The following is a 23,562-nucleotide window of genomic DNA, read 5'->3' as shown; positions in this document are numbered from 1 at the left end:
ATATATATAATTTTTATAACAACAGGAGGTAACATAGTGGCTTGATTGTGAACTATGTGCCTGGAAAACACATAATACTGCCCCTTTAATGTTCAGAGCAGAAAATCAGACATCTGAGCTGCCATACCTTCTTTTAGTTGAGTGGAGGATTTCAGTGAACTATGGAGGAGCAAACATGCCAGCAGCACCAGCAGCATAATAAGAATCTGGTTGACTGACACATGGAAAAAAAATTGAGAGTCAACATTTACTTGGAAGAACATCTAAATTTTAATTCTGTAACAAGAGGCAAACAATTCAGGGACCTGAAAAAAATTGGAAGGAAATGTCAAATGCAAAGATAAAAAGAGAAAAAACAAGTTATTCTTGAAGTGCTATACCTTTTATTTCATTGTAGACTGAGTCGTCATCCTATTATATTTTATCTCAATTATTTGATTTAATTGGAAATTCAGTTCCAGTTCAGTTGTTCTTAAATTTAAATAAACCACAGAAAAAATATATGCAGCTTTTTGTTGTGCCATTTCAAATCCAGACATCGAAAAGTCGTAGTGACACTGAACACAAGTGATGAAACCCTGAAGAAGCTGAAGGGTGTATTTCTCACTCGTCACCAGCAACACATCTGGATAACAGAAGAAGCTACTTTAACTCCACCACTGTTCTCCTGCATTGGTTTAATACAAAATGTAAGAGTCTGACATACTTGAACTGCTCTGCTTACACTCACCACCAAATCAACTCATTTTGCTGATAAACCTAAACAGGTTATATACAGTCCTATCTTTAAGATTCTGTGCAAATTTTGTCAGTTTGTTTATTTTGGCATTATTTTGCCTCAGACCATCTCACTTCTGGCCTCTTCAGTCAAACGATTCTGTCAGAATGCTTTCAGAATAGAGAACACCTCTGGCAAAATCTCTTGTTACCTGGATCATACTTTCCAGACACACTGAAAGAAATGGGATCCCAAAATATTTTAAATAAACTCTGTGTCCCCCTTTTATAACATCTGGTTTATAGGAAACTGTGGTTTGTCTTTATGCATTGCTTCCACAATCTACTATCACTATCAAAAAGAAATTAAATGCTTTGGAAGAGAATTAGGGCTAATAAAAAATAAATAAATAATTTATTCTGACTTTTTTTCCTCAGAATTCTGAGATTGAAGTCAGAATGTTGAGCAAAAAGTCAGAATTATTTTTTTTGTTTCAGTGGCCCTAATCCTTTTCCATAAAATGCTGACAGGTATTTATGGTAAAAAGCCCTTTAAATACCAGACCATGAGCTTTTGAAGTTCTGTTTTGTTTTACCTGTCAAAGGTAGGTGGACTTCTTTTTGTGTCCACATGGAAAGTTGGCAGGATTTCACTACTGCTGAGCTGGAGGCATGTGATTTATGCTGCCTCACAGTTTTCTAACAAGCACCATGATGCACTTGGTCGAAACAAATCTTAGAAAAGACATGAGCAGAATGAATGTTTGGTGCTGATCCTGATTGCTTTTTTGGAACAGCTCTCAGATGTTTGTGCGATCCAGTTGGCTGTTCTCTATGTGAATAAACTCAGAAAACATAATTCAGTACAGACTTGTATCATCTGGTTACTTCATCACAGCTCACACAGTTCCTGCTCCCTTTCCCTGGAGGAAAACTTAAGAGTCTGTCACTGGCAACAGCTGGTTCTGATAAACTTCCACTTTAAAAACTATGTGCACATGTATGGCAAACTAGACATTGTCATGTGTAATTGTTTCCTCTACAGCATTGATTGGATCTCACTTGGGACTTACTTTTTTTCAGGAGAGGCATATTTCATAATTCCTCCAAGTAGTATCTGCAAAACACACAAAATAAAAGAGAAAGAAAGATTGTCAGTTATGTTGACACTTTGTCAGTGTGGATTTTATTGGGATTGCTGTAAAAGTAAATCCAATTGCAGTGTTTTGATTGGCAGGGACTGGATATCACTGGAGGTAAAGCACTCCAAAAACAAATACTGCATAAAAAAAAAACATGTGAAAGGAACAATGAACAGGTTATTGAAGTTCAGGACAACACATCCAGTCAGTCCTAGATGACCCCAGAACGACCTCACCTCACTGTTAAAGTAACTGTTCTTAACTATTCATGATTCAACAGTATGAAAGATTCTGGACAAGAAATGTGACACATGGGAGAGTTTAAAGCACAAAATCACCGCAAAGCAAAAAGAACCATCTCATATGTGTGGAGCAGACTCATGGTGATGGTCCGGGGTGGCTTTGCTGCTTCAGGACCTGGACATTTAGTCATAATTGATGGAACTATAAATCCCACTCAGTACCACTGAATTCTGCAGAGAAGAGCGGACCAGAATTTCTCCATGGTGATGTTAAAAACATACCAGTTACGCCTTGGCAGTTAGCTACCACATCTATGTATTAAGTTTAGTGATCAAATGCTTTTTCTCATATAGGGCCAGATTGACTTGTATGTTTTCCCCCTTATATTTCTTAATGAAATAAAACAAAACATGGAAAACGTTTTTTTTTTTTTTTTTAGTATTTATTCAGGCTATTTTTTCTGTCATTAAAAGGTGTTTTATTTGTTTCAGAAGAATTTTGTGTCTTATGTTTTCGGGAGCATCACCCTCTGGCTCAGACAAACTGCTCCTGTGATGTGACCTGCAGGAAATTCACGGTCGTCCAAAGCCAAGAAACCGGCCAGCACATGTGGCTGATTTTGTTTTCCACGGCTCCCTTCCTTCCTGGTGCCAGGCTTAAAGAAAAAACTCTGTTTGCATTCCAGCTCTCTAAAGTCAAACTTATTCCACTGGTGGACTAAACAAACACAAATTTCTATGAATTTAAAGCCTTCCTTTCCCCACTGTAGCTGATGTTGCTGAATGATGGGTTAGGATCCTTCACAGGAACTCTGACAATAATGTGAGTTTATGAAACAACCAAAGGTAAACGTACAGGCCTGCTTCTTCCTCCTCTGTCTGCTTTAACTTTGCAGAGCATTTTCATGACTCAGCCTGATGTCAGCTGAAATTAAACATGTTCACTTCACACAGCACATTTGCTTCAGTTTTGTTTGTCACTGTTTGGAAAACCTCCACACATCTGGAAGTATTTGGCTGCAGACACACTTTTTCCAGAAAGCAGAGCTACTTCCTGCATCATTTCTGTTCTAGATTTGAACAATTAGAAGTCCACTCTGGACATTATGAGTTACAGTGCACTCATCTTTCATCCACATCATTCATCCACCCATATTCTTCTATTTTTCCCTTTTTTAACCAGATTAATATTTGCTGGGTCATAGACTTGCTGCAGAAGCCACAGGAACATGCAGACTGGATAAACCCAAATAAAAACAGGATGTTCTTTACTTTTGAGCAAGTCATGCTGCGTGTATTCTACTGCATGCACCGCTCCATTGTGATGAATTCAAATCTTTCTGGATCACATTACAGATCACAGAGACTTCCACAAGTGTTCTTATATTCTTAAACTTTCTCCTATTTCGCTGTGTTACAATCACAAGCAGATTTCATTTGTGTTTTATGTGGTGCTGTGGATCAGCTGAAACTAAAATTGACATCTTTGTCCTATCTGCAAAATGTTATGTGTGGAAAACCTTTAATTTTAATTTAACTTAAATTCAATTCAGCGTACATATATAGTGCCAATTCACAACAACAACAAAAGTTCATTCAATTGAATCATGAAGATTCCAAGTCAAATATATTTATTCCAGTTGATCCTGTTATCAAAGAATGGAGTCAAGTTCAGTTTTCTGTTCCAGTTGGTTAAAAAGTTTTCTGTCAAAGGAAATCCAGAAGATTCCATCCAATCAGTGACTAGCAGCATTCAGTCCTCCTGGAGCGTGAAGTGACTGAGAAAAGGAAACTCCCATTTAACAGAAGGAAACCTCCAGCAGAACCAGAACCTGGTTCAGTGTGAGCAGCCATGTGTTACAACTGATGAAAACACAGAAGTTCCAGCAGTACTTTCTATGTTATAGAAAAATAATCATGCCACAGGGAAGCATGTCCATTTGTCGAAATCCAGACTTAAATCTCAATGAGAATGAACTTAACTTGCTGTTAAAGGACACCTTTCATCTAATCGAGCTTTTTTGCAAGGAAGAATGGGCAAATGTTTCAGTCTCTGAATGTGCAAATGTGGTGCAGTGAAAGGTAGCTCCATAAAGAACTGACTCAAGGGGCTGAATACAAATGCACACAGTATTTTGCACATTTTAATTTGAAAAAGAAAAAAAAATACACAATATCATTTTCCTTCCCACTTCATGATTCTGCACTGTTTTGTGTTCTTGACATTAAATCTCAACAAAAGACACTAAAGTTTGTGGATGTAACTTAAAATGTGAATAAGTATAGGGAATATGAATATTTTTGCAAGACATTGTGTTAGTCATTGTGTGTTAGACAAATCGTAAGCATTTTGAATAATCTTTCTGGAATAATCTACTCACCATAAAAGAGATGTTGACACTCTCATCCCTGGATTACACAGTTCATGTTGTAAAACAAATCAAGGAGAAATGTATTCCTTTATTCCTTTTTCTTAAACTTCTTTATTATTCATCTTCCTCTTCTCTCCGTCTAACTCGTCTTGTTCACCAGCGACTTTATCTAACGGCTCTCTGCTCCAGAGAAGGCTGGATAACGGCTTTCTGCTTCGTGTTGCCAGCAGAGTGTTCCACCTCAGCCACATTGATAGAGAAGCAGTAAAAATCCGCAAAGCTGTGCTTTTTTTTTAAATTAGACTGTTTCCTATATTTTTGAAATAAATAACTGATTAAAAAAAACTTTTTTTGAATCAGTGAGCGGAGAACCATACTTTACACTTTAAAACTACATTTCCCATAATTCTTGGTGTTTCGTTCTAGTTTAAAGGACAATAAATGCGTAGCCCGATCCTCGCGTCAGACGGTTCTGTTTGTACATTTTACTCCAAAGGTTGTTTTATTTTTCAACTGTTGATGAGCTGTTTAATTTGTTATATATTTGCAATAATTTGTAACATTTGCATTAAAGTGCTAGTCTGAAATGCTAGAAGTTATTACAAAGAAATAGCTTTGATGTCTGCTAGTTCTCTAACCATATTCTAAAGTAAGGTATTATGTGCTGTAATGTAAGTTTTCACTTATTCACATCGAACGCTTAGTTCAAATGAAGTTAGAAAGAGTTAGCGGAAAATTTGATAATATAAACATTGCTGGATATAGACAATCTCCGTAAATATCTATGCTTGGCCATCTGATTTTACAGCCTTGGAGAAAGCCCTTCTAAGAAAATACTTCTCCCAACATGTCTGTATCCCCGGAGTTTAGTTAATTTTGTCTTATAAATAAGCATGGATGAAGGTGGTTTAAAACTGCTTGCGAAGCTAACTCAGGAGGGAAGGCTGATCTGTCTGCAGAAACACATCGCATCATGGGGCGCTGAAGCTACTGCTTCTATCAGCGGCAAACACTTTGGACGCTCAGGAGACACTTTACTGCACTACGCAGCGAGACACGGACACTTGGACGTTATGGAGTTCCTAATACAGCAGCTTGGCGCAGACGTGGAAGTGTTCAATAACGACTACAAGAGACCGCTGCATGAGGCTGCCTCCATGGGCCATGAGGAGTGTGTCGGCTTCTTGCTCCAGGAAGGAGCTAACGTGGACAGCCTGAAGAGGGCAGACTGGTAAGAAGCAAATGAGAATTATTATAAACACTATTGACGTAGAACTCCAGTTGCCGGAAAAGCTCAATGTTGAGGGAGGTTCCGCAGTTCCCTTCGATAGCTCAGTTGGTAGAGCGGAGGACTGTAGAGGCATGACGCTGAAATCCTTAGGTCGCTGGTTCGAATCCGGCTCGAAGGAACCGCTTTTTGTTTCATTTCAGTAGACATTTGTTCAGCTTTGATTTTAGCACGGATGTATCTGTATATATTTTATAATAGATAAAGTGAATAGTGACTCATATTTTACATTTACACCTTTATTAAAAACCTTGAACTGTAAAAATAGATAACTAATTGTTTTAGACATTGTAGTTGTTGTAACTTATATTAATTCAGATTATTCAAAGAGTTATTGTAGACGATAACCATGTAATAAAAAGCATTTTAGGTTTAGTTGCATTTTTGTCATTTATGCATCTGTTTATTGTAGTTTTCAGTCTAGTTTTAGCTAGTTATAAATCACACACAACTAAAGTGGATTTTATTTAAGGTCAAGGCAGGGTATTTCAAATATAGCTCACTTTTGCTTTAAGGCATTTATTTGTAAAATAAATATTTGAAGACCATGTATCATTTACCTTCCAATTCATAGTAGCTCACTAATCTTTGTTAGTCTGTCACAAAAAATCCCAATGGGACATTGCAGTTTGTAGTTGTAAATGGAGAAAAGGTTAAATGGAGTCAGCATGTGAGGGAATGTAAGGGCAGCTTAGGAAGGTCAAAAAAAGGAATATGTGTTTTTATCCAGGGCACTCAGAGAAAACCAATGCATGCATAAGGAGAACATCCACAGAGAAAGATGCAGCAGACTTTTGAACCCGGAGCCTTTATGATGTAGAATTTTTTTTTATATATAAAGGTAAAGGTAATTTTATTTTTATAGCACATTTTCAGCAACAAGGCAATACAAAGTGCTTGAAAGGAATTAAAAAGAAATACAAACAAAATAATAAACCAAACTAAGAAAAAGCTAATAATATTGATCCAAGTAAATAAACTAGATTCTCCTATTCAGGGTTGGTAGATAAGTATAAGTAAGTATCCTCTGGTCTAATTCTTTTTCTGGGTTGGGAGAACAGGAGTCTAAAAAGTAGTTGCTAAGGTAGTTTTTCTGGGTTCGAAGCTCTAGTTCCTGTTTTGGGTTGCTAAATAAATCTAAGAAAGTATCCTCTGGATTTCTGGAATGCTAGATAAGTATAAGTTTTCTCTGGACTTTCTAAGTGTGTAATGAGTGCGCCACAGTTTCTAAGTAACAATAATTGGAACAATAATTGGAACAATAATTTTACATAACTTGATTTTTCCCTGTTGTGTCTCACATCCCACACTCCAGTATTACAAATATTACAACAATTACATCGTAAAACAATGAAAATGATTGCTGTGTCAGCCTGTAGTCATGTTTTCTGACTGTTAGTTGCTTGCTTTACTTCGGTGATATCAGCTTTCTATCCTCTCTCACAGGACTCCCCTCATGATGGCGTGCACCAGAAAGAACCTGGAGGTGATAAGGAAGCTGCTGTCCCACGGTGCAGACCCCACGCTGAGAAACAAGGACGGCTGGAACTCCTTCCACATCGCCTGCAGGGTGGGTGACCCTCAGGTCGTGGAGCTGCTGCTTCGAGCTGCACCAGACGTTTGGAGGAGCGAGAGCACGACGGGCAGAACACCGCTGCACACTGCAGGTGGCGCATGCTTCGGTCTGCAAATTTATTAAAGGGGCAGTATTATGTAAAATCGACTTGTTATAATGTTATTCTCTCGTGTGCCCCACGTCTTCCCCTCTCAGCTCCTTTAAACTAGCCAGCAGCAATTAGCAAACACCTAGTGGAACTGCACATCTGCTGAGCTCATTATAGGAGCTACTTCTCAGTTTAACGGTGGTAGAAACGTTATTAAGAAGTTTATAGAGGAGACATGTTGTGATGACTTCCTGAGTGCGGCGTTTCAGAAAGTCATCACAAAGAACAGGAGAACAGAAATTAACATAGTTACTTGATTATGCTATAAACTGCCTGCAACACACATAATACTGCCCCTCTAAGACTGAGTCTGTTTGTTTTTACTAGTCTGCAGTATCGCGATATAGCAGACTACTAACATCTTCTCTGCTCTTCCTCTAGCTATGCACGGCTGTGAGGAGGTGGTTAGCATGCTGCTGGAGAGGTAAGGGGGAAATGTAACCGTATGGTTTATCTTTTAAATCACGTGAAGCATTGGAAGGTTCCATACTGTGCAAAGTCAGAATCTTCCTACAGTATTCATGACACAGTCACTGCAAGACAAGTCAACAAACATGTAGCAGTAGATGCTCTGCAGGAGACCAGAACTGAACCTTTTCTCCTCTCTGGCAGACAGTTAGCACTCCACATCACCCTGAAGGCTTCATCCCCACTGTGAAGCATCGTAGTGGATGCACCATAATGTGGGAATGCATTTTAGATCAACTTTGTGTCATAGGATCAAAAGAGTCAAAATGTGTAACAACCTGGGATCTTATAGCAGCCAGACACTGACCTGCTCTGGCTGATGTTCAGCTCTGCTGCGTCTCTTCCAGATGTGGCTACGCCGCAGACAGCGCTGACAGCTGTGGAATCACGCCGTTCATGGATGCTGTCAGGAACGGACACCTCCCTGTGGCCAGGCTGCTCATAGAGAAACACCAGGTGGAGCCAAGTGTTGAAGGATGCAGAATTCTGCATTGATTCCCCACTCCAAGACTGATGTTTCAGTCAGTCATGCACATCCCCATGTTTTTCATACACAAGTAGAGTGATGCTCATCAAGGAACGTAGAGTCTGTTTGTTTTTACTATCACATGTAAGGTTGGATGAAAACACAGAGGGAACATTTATTACAAAAAGTTGCATACACTAAAAAAAACCTCCTGAAAGTTCGTCCTAGAAGGTTAAAGTTGGTGTAGTTCTCTTTTCCAAATATGACCAATTGTTGAATGCAGGCCGATTTAATCTGCAGCGACATTTACTGTTTAGAATAAGAATGGCACAGTGAATATTTTGACATGAATTTTCTTAAGACATCTGGAGCAATTCTTAAAGGGGAACACACATGTGGAGTTCTGCTGTGGCTCTGATCAGTTGACAAGAATCCATTAGTGACTTTAACACACATTGGACTGTCAGCCATTCATTGTTTTATCAGAGGCATTGAAGGGAAACACACCTCAGTGTTACAGGATACACCCCTTATTAAGTTCAATGTAACAACCCAGTCTTTATTAGATAACGCCGTCATAAAACTGGTCTACAACTCAAACACTATTTTCTGTCTTATTTCAAAATAAGAATCTCAAACCCACTACAGAGTGTGAAGCTTAAAGGACTTCATATCTAGAACTCAAATCAAATCATGCATTTATTATATTTGCTTATCATTTATTGAGATAAATTTCTTGTCAAAATAAGAATTTTGATTTACCGTCGTCAAGATAAATTCCAACTAATAATATTTAAAACCATTGGGATTTTTAGTTTTACTGTTTTCTGCTCTGTTTTTTTTAACGAAAAACTGAAAAAATTATCAATGTCAATGTCAAATTTATTTATATAGCACTTTAAAACAAGTATAAAACTGCACCAAAGTGCTGTACAAGAATGATAACACAAATGACAAAACAGAGCACAAAACAATACGTCAATTAAATGCCAAAGAGTAAAAATGAGTTTTAAGAAGTGATTTAAAATGATCCAGGCTGTGGGCAGATCTAATCTGGAAAGGTAAGTTATTCCATAAAACAGGAGCAGCAACAGAAAAAGCTCGATCTGCTTTCCTCTTAAGTCGAGTCCGAGGAACTGTCAGTAATAACTGATTATTTGACCATAAAGTTCTGGACACAGACCGGAATTTTAAAAGGTCCCAAAGATAAGAGGGGGTGGCTAACTCATTTAAAACTTTAAAAGTTAACAAAAGAATCTTAAAATCTATTTGATAAAAGACAGGCAGCCAGTGTAAAGATCCCAGAGTTGGCCTTATATGGTCATGCTTCCTGGTTCCTGTAAGAAGCCGTGCTGCTGCGTTCTGGATCATTTGAAGTCGCTGAATCTGTGATTTATCCAACCCTCTATATAAAGAGTTGCAGTAATCCAGACGAGTTGTTATGAAGGCATGGATGAGTCCTTCAAAGTCCTTGAAACTGAAGTAAGATTTAACTTTTGCTAAAAGCCGAAGGTGGTAAAAACTCGATTTAACGACAGAACTAACTTGTTTATCTAGCTTTAAAGAGCTGTCAAAAGTGAAACCAAGATTCCTAGCAGAGGTCTGATAAGACCGAGCCAAGGAACCAAGAATCTGATCTGGATTTGTAGTCTGAAGTTTCTGACCAAATAATAGAACTTGAGTTTTGCTTTCATTGAGGTGAAGAAAGTTTTTTTCCATCCATAATTTAACTTCAGCTAAACAGTTTATCAACAGCTGAAGATACAACCGAAAATATGTATGCACTTTAGTGATAAAAATCGCACTTCTTTATGTGACTGGTGTCCTAGAGGAGCGTATTACAAATCAGAATATATTTTCACAGCAGTGTCTGTGATTGTTTGGCAGGCGTCTCCAGTGGCAGCTGATGTTCTCGGGGCTCAGCCGGTGCACCAGGTGGCTGTCACTGGCCAGGAGGAGGCGCTCCGTTTTCTGGTGCTGGACCTGGCTGTGGACGTAAACCAGAGAGCCACTGACATCCAACTCACTGCGCTGCATTATGCTGCAAAGGTTAGAGCAGCAGCTATCAGTTTGAGGTTCTGGCACATTTGCACTTTAGGACTTGAGTAGGAACTTACAGAAAGAGTGAATGTTTGTAGAACAGATGAGCTGGGAGCATGTGTAGTTAGCATGTTCACTTCTGCTTCAGCGTCGTTGCTGTGACTTGGGTTTGAGTCATTGTTTTGTTCACTGGCTGACCACAGCTGGTTTCCTACTTCCTCACTGAGCCGTTGTATTGCTCTGTGTGACTGCAGATGGAGACTCCATTTAAAGACGAGTCTGTGGCAAGAGGCTTTCAAACCATTCAAACCTGTTCCCTCTCACTACATTTGATTTGTACTGAGGAAAGTTAACAGTGAACTTTAAGAAAAAACAAAGTTTAAATGTAGGTATGTTGCAAATGTAAACATCCTCACCACATGGTTTTATATCTCCAAACATCCTGTTGAAGAAGTTTTATAGCTCACTTCTAAATCAAGCCAATCAGGCTTTTCCTGGCATAAAGCAATTTCTACCAATTGTGATTTGTCAGAACTAAACTCATGAAGGGGAATGAGATGTGCTGCAGAAACCAACAGCTAATACAGGAATCACACGCACACAGGTGTTACGATTCATATATTCTATATTGGGCTGTGGCAGCAACTAAATACATCTAGTATTAATTTATAGCATGCAGTGACATTGATGTTATTATATATGCATTTCTTGGTTCAGTTTCTCTCTCTTTCTGCAGGTGTAGAAGCAGACTTCTAAGCCGTATTCTCTTTATTCTTCCCTTTCTCTTCTTCTCTCATCTCATTTTCCTTTAAATACTTTTGCCCAACTGCTCTCCCTTATTTTTTCCTCATTTTCGCTTTCTTTTCCGTCTCTGTGTCCATTATATTTAATAAACTCAGCAATTTCTAATTAAATCTTTTATGTACATCTCAAGTGGAGAATTATAGGGATAGCCGTAATGCTCCACTTGTTTGGACTCAGAAATTAATCCTGAGAGCCACACTGCCAAACATGACACGTTAAAAATAAACTAATTAGTTCATGAAAAAAACTTTTTAAGAATGTCATAACCTACGCTTTAACGCAGGTCAGAAACTTTTTCTGAAGTGCATAAGGACATGCTGTTTGTTGGTGGAGTTACAAATCTAAAATTGTGAAATATCTTAGTTTTGATGTATTTCACGCATTGATAAAATATCTTTTGAAATTACCAACAGATGAGAGCTGACTGGAGGTAAAATGCTCAACTCCCATCACTGCCTAACTGTGTGTATAAGTTCTATTGATAGTGCATCTACAATGCAGCAGCTGTTGGTTTTTTCTCATGTAATTTTTATATGAACTAAACACTAACTTCTTTTATTATATCCAAATCCACAGGCACCGTGAAATCTGAGTTTTCAGAATTCCCCAGTTAGGTAGATGAAGTTAAAAAAACATAGTCCTGGAAGATAAAACTATTAGAGATTGTAGAAGAATTGAGGAAATGGTGAGGGTTGTCCTTCCAGCAACAGCAATAAGAACCCGACCTATTGGGGAAATGGACCAGTTAAAGTCGAGACCCAACAGAACATTTGTGAAAAAACTTATAAACTGTCCTATGACAGACAGTTACAGTTTAAGATGTTGCATGTTTGACATTAGAGGATAATTGTTCTGTATCACAGACAAACTTTTTTTCTTTTAAAAGAGCCACAGAGCTCTATGAATATTATCATTTATCATTCTGGTCAAAGAGTTTATGCATAAAATATTGCTTTTGGGCTTGTGAAATTAAAGTTGTTTAATCAACCATAGTATCCTGCCTCTAGAAAAGAAATAAATATACTAGGAAACATATCTGCAGCAGGGAAGTTACTGACTACTTCAGCCGCTCAACAGAATCCCTCTAAAAAGTGTGACTTAAAGAAATATTTAAAATTGTTACAAAAGCCTTTATAAAAAGCTTTTTGGCAGCAATCTGAGACTAATAAGGCTGTGTGTTTTTCAGGAGGGCCACACTGCCATAATTAAAACGTTAGTGGAACTTGGAGCAGATCTTCATGCTCGGGACAAAAAAGGACGCACCGGTAAGCGGTGTGTCAGACAGCATGTGTTCTCATTTGCAGCTGGATAAATGTAACTTTGCAAAGAACAAGAACTTTTAGTCCATGTGCTCTTCATTTGTCCTCCCTCTCTGAGCTCTCCACATGGCCTGCATTGGGCAGCATGCAGAAGCAGTCTGGACACTGCTGCTACTCGGACTGCAGGACTCTGAGGACGGATCCGGTGCAACAGCCCAGCAGCTGGCCAAGAAGCAGAATGTACTGCGAATGTTTGAGCGTGACATGCCAGAAACACACACAGGATCGTCATGAAAACAAACGCATATTTTTCATTGTCACTTTGAAGCTTTGACATTTCAGAGACAGAAGCTATTATGAGAGAGTTTAGAGGAATTCACTATAAATATGAGCAGATGCTGTGAGATCAGGTTGTGTCTTAGCATGCTCCCTTATCTGACAGCATCTTGACAATATCATGACCTTCTATTTTGCTCATGCCGTTCCTTGGAAAGCGGAAATATGAGATAAAAATATTTATTTGGAGGTTTGTTATGAGAGGTTTTTTTCCTGCCAGATGGCTGTGTAGACTTTTTGTAAAAATCTGTTCAATAAATCTTTAAAAAAATAAAAATAAAAAATTTCATTCACTGAGTAAAGGTTTTCATACACATTTCACACTTTGTCACATCACGTTAATGAATTTAAACAGGTTCTATTGGCAATGAAAAAGCCCAAGTCAAAAGATGTCTAACACCATGGCTATTGGTTCGTTTGAGGATTTTGTGCTGATTTGCTGTTTAGTTTTCTCCAGTGATGTACATCATGACTGAACATATCTAGTTTGGTCAAAAACTAGGACACATTGCTCATCAAGACTCATATTAATGCAAGTTAATCTATATTGTGCTTCAATAGAGACTTACTCCATCCTCCTGGCAAACAATCCAAGCAACCAGTAATTTTTCAAAATGTTTTGTTATATGGAACAACAAACATGCTAAGTGCTAAATAATAACATGCTAATTTAAAGAGTTGTGGCAAAAGCAAATGAGGTGGCGTAACAGTGCCTGCCAACAACTGACGTTGTGTTTTCCACACTTGAGGTTATATTTAAATAATTTTAAACATAATACAGATTGAATAATCTTCAATATATATGAAGATATAACTTGGTATATTTCTCCCAGGGATGGATACAGGTGCACTTGAAGAGGCCAATCACATTCTGCACTCTCCACTAAAGAGTGACAAGCTCGGAAGCCCCGCCCCCTGCGTCACGCGCCTGACGCTGAGCTGCAGCCCCTTTTCGTTTCCAGTCTTTACAGATCTCCATTTTCTTATTTCCCGATAGCTAGGAGCAGAAGACGAAAAGCGTTGCAAAATGAATGAAGAGTACGACGTTATCGTCCTGGGCACCGGGCTTACGGTGAGAAAGCGGAATATGACGTGGAACAGAGCGCAGACTTGATTTGCAACCTGTTACTAGCGCAGTTGGTGGCTGACAGCTTGGCTTCGAGATAACTAGGCCCAATTAGCTAAGTAGTTAGCTTAGCCGCTAAGGGGAGCGGCGCTGTAATGTAAAGTAATGGAAACCCGAAACCGAGCAGCTAAGGCGAACACTTAGCATCATGCTATGTGCTGTCAATGGAAAGATTAAACTTGCATTAGAGGAGTAGTTAACCTTTCAGCTAGTTAGTATTTATTCAGAATATATTTCCTCTGACGATATTTTAAATATAAACTTCACCAAATATCTGAAGTAGAGCGCTACTTTAGTTGAGCTTTCCTTTGCCAAGGCGAGATTAAAAGGCGGATAAGTCCGCTAGCATTGGTTAGGCCACTTTGAGCAAACTAATTTCCCTTGATTTCGCTTCCTTTGGGAATCTTTCTGGATTATGTTTGAATGCAGAATTATTGATTCTGTGCCACTTTTCAGTCAGTCTGACTAGTTTCTGACTCACTAGATTAAATTAATCGTAACACCAAGCAACCTTTCAAACTCATGAAGTTTCCGCTCGGACTATTTGTGGAAAAGACGCGAAAACTATTGCAGCGAATTGAAGTCGATTTACAGACTTATCATAAACTTTTGCAGAAGTCCCTCATTCTTTACACTTTTAGTACTTTAAGTGAAGTGCTTCAACTGCACACCCTTCTGTGTTCTAAGTGTGACACTTTTAAGAGGCGCACAGAGTCTCTGCCTCGGTTATTGTTGGGAGATTTCCTGAGCTATTCCAGTATGATGATGTTGTAACACTAAGGAAGTCTTTCATAGCATTTCCAAAACCACATTCACCATTCCATCACTTTATGGACAGCGTTAGAGTCCTGAAGGCCTCCTGACTCGCAGGCAGTTAATGGCTGAAGCATACAATGAAACCCCGTGATGACTTTATTGCAGGCCAATAAGCAGCTCTATGCTATATATGAGGAGCGACATAACTTATCATGCACTCTCCACAACCTGCTGAACTTAATTGTAAAAGGAAATGCTAATATGATTTTTTTATATATACCTACACTTTTAAAAATACTCTTCCACATTAATGTCACTGCAAAAACAAAACAAAAAAAAAAATCATTACTACTGAAGTGTTTTTATAGAACTTATGTGTGAGTGTGAAACTCACTTGGGTGTGGTCTCAACAGGACTGGAACTGAAAGATCAACGCACATTTTCTGAAAGTCCGGTTCAATAAGAGCTTAATATCAGTCAAAACACACAGAGACTAAAACTGTTTGTATGAAGGGAGGGGGTTGAAGCTTCATAGGTTTCAGTTCCTGATTCAAATCGGTGATTTCACCAACATCTACCACCTTCCTCTTTTTCGGTCAAACAGCTAACTTATGGATGCAAAGGTGTCACAGGTGTTATTGATATAGCTGGGTGTCTTAACTTCTGCTTTGTTTCAGTGTTTAAGTTACTGGGCAGAATAACATGCACCACATCTTGTGCGATGTGTAACATCAGTTTGAGAGAGAGAGAGCTTTCCTGGATGATCCAAATAAAAATGTGGGAATTATGAGATGATCTCTGATTTCTACATGTTAATGTCACTGACCTTGAACTGGTTTTCACTGAGCTCAGACTCCATCTAGATGCAGGAAAGAAGGGGCATTTATAGTAAAGCAGCCAATCTGGGAGGGGTGTTTTTTCCTTTGACCTTTGGTTGGCTGTATCCCCAATAGTGGAGATGAGGAAAACCATAGAAATTATCTTCTGTGGTAGTGCTAATACGGTCTCCACTGTTTGTATTAATGTGCATCAAGGTAAATTGTTAGTACAATTAAAATAAGAAGTGCTTTGAGGGGAGGTGTCAAGGATTTGTGGATTTTAGCTCTTCACATTCAGCTGTGGCTCTTCACCCCTGAATATACTGGGTTCAAAGAAAAATACTGAGTGAAAAAGTGACAATTAAAATTATGGCCAGAAAATGCAAACGTGGTTGGATTTACATGTCATGCAGGGTTTCCCCTAGGGCTGTGTAATAATATTGATTTTGCAATATATATCGATATTTTCTTTTGTAGAAAAAAATCGATATTCATCCGCAAATATCGTAACATCCAGCTGTCACCTTGCTCACTCACTGCTTGCTTTACCGGGAGAGTGATTAGGTCATCAGGCTTGGAGTGATTTCTTCAGATGTTAAGTGTCAAGGTTAAAAAGGTATCAAACTATTCAGAGCAGGCTACTTGGTGCACTTTATTTACTTTACATGCAAGCTACAGTTTGTACTGTTTCAATTAAAAGGAACATGTTTTCTCACCAACTTCTTTGATTCATTTTGACCAGCTGTCGACTTTAAATCTGTGTCCATGTCCAACCAGAGCCAGGTATTGTGTAGTTGGTGCTTTTAATCAGTTTTCAGTTAAATTAATTCAATCCAAGTCTATAACAGTCACAACATGTCACCAAAATCACTCTGTCCCTCTAAAATCTTTAAGAAAATCGCAAAAGTATTGAATTGTATCGTTTGCTGAATATCGCAATATATATTGTATTGTGAGCAGAATACCGTGTATCGTATCATGAGATTATTGTATCACTACAGCCCTAGTTTCCCCTAGTGTATTATAGGCCTGGCGGCCCGCAGTGCTTTACTAGCGCCGCTGCCAGGCTAAGTGTTTCTTGTTTATGTTTTTAGAAAAAAAGAAAAATCGCTATTTTGTTGTTTTCTTTTTAAAGCCGATAGTAAGCGTCTCTGTTTCTCTGAGTGTTTCACTGGTGGAGGAGATTTATTCCTAAAAATATGTTTATAGAAGATAGTTTATGCATTTAAAGCCGCACCAATCACACCACTGGCGCCTCTGCTCGTTGCCTCGCGCGCTACAGCAACTGAATGTCTTAAGTTTAACTCGGCGCAGATCGCGCGTGCCGCCTTTTACTGAAACTGGACACAGGCTAACCTGTATGGATGTTTGCATCAACCCCCAGTGAGGAATTAGATTCTTTCCAGAGTTTTTGATAAAGGTAGGAGTTTAAACCCCACTGTGTTAGCTCTGGTCGCGCAGTTAGCTCTGGTCGCGCAGCTCTACGTGAACCGCAGGAATAACTTGTAGTCGCGCTTTCAGACGTGCGTGTTGAACGAGTGGTGAGAATGATTTATATTTGTTTACAAAGAATTTTGTGTGGCTTTTCCATCTCAACACATTGCCCAGCGCCCGGCTCTGTCTTCCCTGTAAAATTTATGTTTGTGGTCCCGGTTGGTCGGAGTGTTAATGGTTAACGAACCAACGCGAACCTCAGCATGGTGCATGAAGCCGTTCCTCTGGGTCTGGGCCTCCCAGCCATCTGATGATTCTGTAGAAGGAAAACACTTAGGCCCATTCACTAAAAAGTATTGCCTGCAGTTAGACAATGCTCACTTTTGATTTAATTAAAATCATTTGATTTCATGCTGAGGACAATTTTGGGTGAAGTTTGAAATTTTTAATATGCTTAGGCCACCCGTTTGGATTTTTGGGTTAGAAAAAGTAAAATAAGAAGAAATAATTTTGTTCCAGTGGGCTTAGCAGTACTTTCATTGCACTGTCCTAATAAATACTGTATGTGGTCCATAATTTTTATTGTTTCCAAGTGTCCATTTCTTAGAAAGCTTTTGTCTTATTCAGGCCACATATTGGGCATGTTTTATTTTCATTTACATCAAATGAGTGGATGCTTCAAGGTTTAATGGCTAAAATGGGTTACGATGTGAACATGGACTTTGTGCTTCAAGTGAATTTTGTTAGCTTTGATGTTTGCACACTTTATGTGCGTTTCTCCTGTGTCAGTGTGGCGTTTACTGTGATGAGCACTCTGTCCGTGTTTGTTTTTATTCTTGAGGCAGGCGGCTTCAGCTGCAGATCACTGCAGAGGAAAGCCGGTTTTTCTTGATCTAAGCTATTTCAGAGCAGCAGACTAGTTTTCAGCAAAGGTGCAACCTGCCAGGAGACCTTCACTGTGCAGCAACAGGTGCAGGAGGGGAACTGCTGCCTTAAACATTATGCTGTAATGCTGAAAGTGTCACCAGAGGTTGTAGGGTTTGAAACTATAACATCTTAGCTAACGCAGACGGTGTGTTTGTGAGACAATGTAAGTTGCTACAGCTTTTTTCCACCAGTTTTTAAAAAATTTAAATCCACAAATTGACCCGTCTTCTGTTCTGCTGCTGTTCAATTTGTCCTGGTTCTACACGAGAAAGGTGTTTGCCGCTCTCCTTCCTTCAGGGCAGCTTTTCCCTGACAAACAGGAAACATGCAGAGCCTGTTGCTTTCTGTGGTGATGATGATACCAGAAGTTGTAGAAAGTGACCTCACGCTCAGCAGAAAACTTGTTTTAAGTCTCTGGTCACATGATGCATGTTACACCCGCTTAGTTCTGCAAACTTGCTGCTATAATCGCATAAATTCCAGAATAAAGGAACATGCATACTTCTCTTCATTATGGAGCCTCTATGAGCTTTATTGAAACACTAGAATAAAACCTTTATGAAGACATTTGACTTTTGCTCTTTTAATTGTGTGCTTTTTTTTTTTTTTTTTTCTCTCCAGGAATGCATTTTATCAGGCATTATGTCAGTAAAGGGGAAGAAGGTTCTTCACATGGACCGCAACTCATACTACGGAGCTGAGAGCGCTTCTATCACACCACTGGAAGATGTAAGTCGCCCTAAAACCAGTGTCAACCTCCCATCAGTATTGAGACAGACAGACGGTGCTTTGTCTTTGTGTCGGCATTGTTGGAGACGGTGTTGGTTTCAGAAGTCAGGCCTGTAAGCTGGGGGTCTCATTGGGTTCTGCTTCCTCCCTGCAGCTCTACCAGCGCTTCCACCTGCCTGGGACCCCTCCAGAGTCAATGGGAAAGGGACGGGACTGGAATGTGGACCTCGTCCCAAAGTTCCTCATGGCTAATGGTAACATATTCTGGGGCTGCAGCTAACGATTGTCTTAGCAATAGAGTATTGTATCAATTTTGATGATTAATCGATGAATCGGATAAAAAAAAAAAATTGGCACATTTTATAGCTTTGGCTTTTTGTTTATGGGGATGTATTGCTGATCTGAGATTCGTGCTTTTATGTATTTTTTTTGGTTACTGTCCTTTTAGATGAGCTTTTATTGTTGTATTTCAGTTTTGCCCCTGCTTCCAAGACATATTTCTCCTATAGGAGACTAATAAAATAATCTATCATATCTTTTGTACAATATTAAAAATGCATAAAAATATTTATTTGATAATTAAGAAAATTATGGAGTCCCCTAGGGGACATGAAGGAATTTTTTTCTTTTGTGTTCCCTTGCAATAATGTCCTGAGCAGTTCATGTGGCATAATTGAATACTGTAAGCCTTTCTTACAGTGGCTATCATACTTTCTGCTATAATATAAAGCTTATAAAGCAAGGTTTTTCTATGCGTGTTAATATCTCATTAATACATCTGAAATTTTATATCTTTTACTTTAGGATAGAAACGCACCACAAACCTGTGATATAAACAGAAACTTTCCATAAGAAGGAAAGAAATAAAAAATACATCCAAACTATTTGGACTATTTCTGAGTTATTATCACAGGGTAATAGTTATCTGACAGTTTTGATTGTGTGTCTTTCGTGTTGGTCTGAATGGTTTAAAGGGCCATTTCCATCTCAACCTTACAGACATAAACATGCAGTGGATAAATTGATTTTCAATCAGTTTTTTGCACCAAAAGGTTAATAATAAACACTGAGACTCTTTAAATGTGTATACATTTGACATTTGTGACTGTGTACAAAATAGACCAGCAGATCGCAGTAAGCATATTCCAATTAAATGCAAAAGAAAACATGTTCTACATGTCCCCTAAGGGGCTCTGTGGAAAATAAAGAAAAATGTTTTTATTTTATTTCCTGAAATGTAACAACACAGCATTGCTTTAGTGAACTCTTGATCATTTGTAGCAAGGGATGCAAATGCAGCTAAAAAATCCTAATGTCAACGTGTGACAAAGTCGGCCCTTTGTTAACAGCAATACATCTGATCTGATGATTATTATTGAATTAACCAATTAATAATTGGATAGCAATAGGTGTCTGTACGTCCTTTTTTTTTTTTGTTTTTACATCATTTGAATCAGGTGAAGCTAAGACCGTCACTAAAGGAGTTCTGGATAGAAAAGATTTGTAGACAGTTTGCTATTTTTTAATACTATACATTTTGTATAGTTTTGGTTTGTACAAATCTTTGTGGTTTTTCTTTCAGCAAATGTGAGTCTGTATACTTCAGTTAACAATAAACTGATTTTTAGCTTACGATGATTTCAATAATCGATTCATCACGATTAATCGTTTCAGCCCTAAGCTGCTCACATTGAGTTCGACATGCAGCTTTAATTCATCACCAAACATGTAAGAAATAGAATCTTTAAATGTTGTGTTTTGTAGGATTCCGCTAGCATATTTTCTCCTCTCGGTAAGCAAATTATTGGTATTATCAAAGAAAAGTTGAGTAAGGATTTAGAGCAGCTATCAGAATGTCAGGTTAACAGATGCTCCGCCTGAGGTCATGAGGTTAATGTTGCTGTGTTTGTAGGCCAGCTGGTCCGCATGCTGCTGATCACACAGGTGACTCGCTACCTGGACTTCAAGGTGATTGAAGGCAGTTATGTGTACAAGGGAGGGAAGATCTACAAAGTGCCCTCCACTGAGACTGAGGCCCTGGCATCCAGTAAGTAGTGACTGTTTGGGATGTGATCTCTGCTCTCATTAAATCAGCTCCTTCACTCACAGCTCGTTCTCTTCTGCTAAAGGCCTGATGGGATTGTTTGAGAAGCGACGCTTCCGGAAGTTCTTGGTCTTTGTTGCCAACTTCGACGAGAATGACCCTAAAACCATGGAAGGCGTGGATCCCAAAAAGACCACCATGAGGGCCATCTTCCAGAAGTTCAGCCTGGGACAGGAAGTCATCGACTTTACCGGCCACTCCCTGGCGCTCTACCGCACAGACGAGTCAGTTCTGCCTCTGGTTAATGTTTTCTGGTCTTCTATGCTCTGTTCTGGATGCTTAATGTGTCGTCGTCTTCCCTCAGGTACCTGGATCAACCCTGCATGGACACGATAAACAGAATAAAGCTTTACAGCGAATCTCTGGCCAGATACGGCAAGAGCCCGTACCTCTACCCTCTGTATGGCCTGGGAGAGCTGCCGCAGGGCTTCGCCAGGTACCACACTTCTCCTGGGGTCCACTGTGTGTGTGTGTGCGTGTGTGTGTAGGGAAACTGCAACTTAGAATGTGACATTGGGTTGGGTTGATGTTTTCTGTTTGAGATTCTGTATAAATTATACCAAATTTGATTTCTGACTGTAATCGTTTTTTTGCTTTTTGTTTTCTTAAATTGCAAATGGAATTTTATATTACTAAGAGTTGGCTTTTATTTCAATCATCCCTTCTATGAGTTGATCTGAATCCTTCAGCCTGCATGAATCTTAGGGCGTTAAGTTCACTCTGCTTGCAGTCTGCTATACATCACCTGTTCATTCCATTAGTGAAACAATCCCAGATAATTGTAGAGGAGTGAAAGCAGAGGGAGCTTCCTCCTGCAGGGCAGAATTCATAACTAGAGATGCTTTTTTTCTGGCCAACATAAATTTCTGGTTTTTCTTAAAGTCTTCATAGCAATTTTGATTTTGACTTGTTTTAATTAGTAATTTTTAACTCGTATAACACACAACTTAGTGTGCTGCAAGCTCATAGGTAGACAAAGAATTTGGAATCTAATAGTAAAGATGGAATTACATAAACACCAGTATGTCTCATTTATATACCTTAATGGCAGGAGTTCTTAGTTTTGATGCATTTAATGACCAACTAGGGGGAAAAAAAACATTTTCAGTATTCAGCACTGAAATGCTGATCTCAGATCAGAGCTGAAAATTATTTCCCATTTCTGGCCAATTGATTGGTGCATCTCTAACTTTCCTGTTTGTACCAAGTAGCACAACAATCCTAAGACAGTTCAGTCATACAACTGTAATTCCCGCCCTACTTTAAGCTTTCTTTGCCCTCATAAAGTCTGTATGGAACCAGCTGTTGCCAGTGCAAGTGTGTTTTGACTTCTTGAAACTTGATGCAGTCACATAGGGTGTGAAATTGTGAAACAAATGGCATTGTGTGATGCCCGTCAAAAACAATCGGCCTCTGTTGATTTAAATTCCTACAGCCTCATCAGAGGCCTGCTGCCATGACAATCAGTGATACGGCGCATCAGCTGAGGTCTGCAGATGTTTCTCTAACATCAAAGATACACCAGTCACTTGAATGACTTTATTGTTCAGACCTCTACTGGTTGCACTCTGGTTGACTTTCTTTGTGTTTCAGCACTTTAAGTCTGAGAGGTAAAAGAAAACTAACATAAAACCTGACTGAGCTCCTGAGTCGGAGAGTTACGACTCTGCCATCGGAATGAAATTCAGCACATCTAAAAACTGCTGGTATCCTTGTGGTTCGCTGTCCACTGGCTGGAGTGTGTGTCCACTGAACGTGTGTGTGACTGCACCTCACAGAGTATAAGTACATGTCTTTATCAATGAGCTCATGCAAGCAGTGTGGCTTGGTGCATACATCTTCTCACCTAGTTCAGTGAGTCAGCTATAAACTATAAGTTTGAGAGGTGAAAGTAGATGAGCGACCATATGGGGACAGAAATGGCTCATGACGTGATCTGGTTTTACTTAGGCTAATAAAATCAATAGTAGCATCTGTAACCATGACTACCTTCTATTACCACATATAGCCACCTTATTGGAGTTGAAGGGCTGGTCTCGTTGGCGGGGCCCTAATTGTCTGTGAAACACTGACTATCATGAAGACATTACTATCATGAAGTAATGTCTCTTTGTAGATGAAGAGAAGAACGCTTCTTTCTTAAGGCAATAAAAGAAGAGCTCAATGTTTTTCAGTTAGACCTGCTGGCAGAACTTCATTGAAGGCTTTTGTGAAACTTTAATTTGTGTTGCAGTGTTTCTTGTTTGGTTCTATCACAGGTTGAGTGCCATCTTTGGTGGGACGTACATGTTGAACAAGCCCATAGAGGAGATCGTGATGGAGAATGGGAAGGTGGTGGGAGTCAAGTCTGAGGGAGAGGTGAGCAGTTTTTACTCACAGTAAATGGTACAAACTTGGCTTCCAGACTTCAGCTTAAACACTGTTGGGTAGAGAAATGGAATGAAAGTAATTATGTTATATAAAAATGACGACCTTAGTTAGGAATTCTACTTTTTATCTTTCCCCATTCTGCTTTTCTTTTCATAAAACCAACATGTTTGTCATTCTCCTGGAATTTTTCCAAGAGAATGATATTAATGCAGAATTATTAACTTTAAGTTTTCTTAAGTACATCAATTAACTCATGTATGATTTGGAATCACCAGCTGCTTGGTCTCATTGTAGAGTGTGGAGAGTTGTTTAGTTACACAAGACACTAAACAGCTCAATGGTTTATGTAATAAAAACAAAAAACTGCACTGTTTATAAAGCATATTTGTATTCATTAATTTAATCAACACTAAATGTAACACTGGTGTTTTGAACATCTT

General features: G+C 39.0%; 3 protein-coding genes and 1 non-coding gene across 5 annotated transcripts in view; 3 read left to right on the top strand and 1 right to left on the bottom strand.

Moving 5' to 3' along the window:
• The window catches only part of glt8d2 (glycosyltransferase 8 domain containing 2), a 17,285-nt gene extending 12,635 nt beyond the window's left edge, over positions 1 to 4,650 (bottom strand). The window contains exons 1-3 of one of the 2 annotated variants that reach the window (XM_015047176.1): positions 4,483 to 4,650; positions 1,791 to 1,834; positions 128 to 214 (exon numbers count right to left, since the gene is read on the bottom strand). In XM_015047176.1, coding sequence (XP_014902662.1) covers positions 128 to 214; positions 1,791 to 1,809 — 106 coding nt within the window. In that variant the 5' untranslated portion in view covers positions 1,810 to 1,834; positions 4,483 to 4,650. Of the gene's footprint in view, positions 1 to 127; positions 1,104 to 1,790; positions 1,835 to 4,482 lie in introns of those variants that run through there. The other variant, XM_015047175.1, reaches the window with a different exon arrangement.
• A 282-nt stretch (positions 4,651 to 4,932) lies between these two features.
• On the top strand, positions 4,933 to 13,142 carry ankrd16 (ankyrin repeat domain 16). Its single transcript, XM_015047195.1, has 7 exons — positions 4,933 to 5,704; positions 7,208 to 7,428; positions 7,867 to 7,909; positions 8,301 to 8,409; positions 10,307 to 10,468; positions 12,450 to 12,528; positions 12,641 to 13,142. The coding sequence occupies exons 1-7, from the start codon at positions 5,367 to 5,369 to the stop codon at positions 12,814 to 12,816; spliced, it is 1,128 nt and encodes a 375-aa protein (XP_014902681.1). The 5' UTR covers positions 4,933 to 5,366; the 3' UTR covers positions 12,817 to 13,142.
• On the top strand, positions 5,795 to 5,882 carry trnay-gua (transfer RNA tyrosine (anticodon GUA)). Its single transcript is given in 2 exon segments — positions 5,795 to 5,831; positions 5,847 to 5,882. It is a non-coding gene; the product is annotated as a tRNA-Tyr (tRNA).
• A 676-nt stretch (positions 13,143 to 13,818) lies between the features above and the next one.
• Positions 13,819 to 23,149, top strand: LOC106956383 (rab GDP dissociation inhibitor beta-like). The gene is made up of 7 exons (XM_015047194.1): positions 13,819 to 13,930; positions 18,541 to 18,648; positions 18,803 to 18,902; positions 20,561 to 20,695; positions 20,778 to 20,976; positions 21,057 to 21,188; positions 23,011 to 23,149. The coding sequence occupies exons 1-7, from the start codon at positions 13,886 to 13,888 to the stop codon at positions 23,132 to 23,134; spliced, it is 843 nt and encodes a 280-aa protein (XP_014902680.1). The 5' UTR covers positions 13,819 to 13,885; the 3' UTR covers positions 23,135 to 23,149.
• The last annotated feature ends 413 nt before the right edge of the window (positions 23,150 to 23,562 follow it).

Source organism: Poecilia latipinna, unplaced genomic scaffold (genome assembly GCF_001443285.1).
Source record: "Poecilia latipinna isolate Pla-1442-1.1 unplaced genomic scaffold, P_latipinna-1.0 Scaffold813, whole genome shotgun sequence".
Taxonomy (NCBI): domain Eukaryota; kingdom Metazoa; phylum Chordata; class Actinopteri; order Cyprinodontiformes; family Poeciliidae; genus Poecilia; species Poecilia latipinna.
This window is presented reverse-complemented; position numbering and strand designations above follow the sequence as displayed.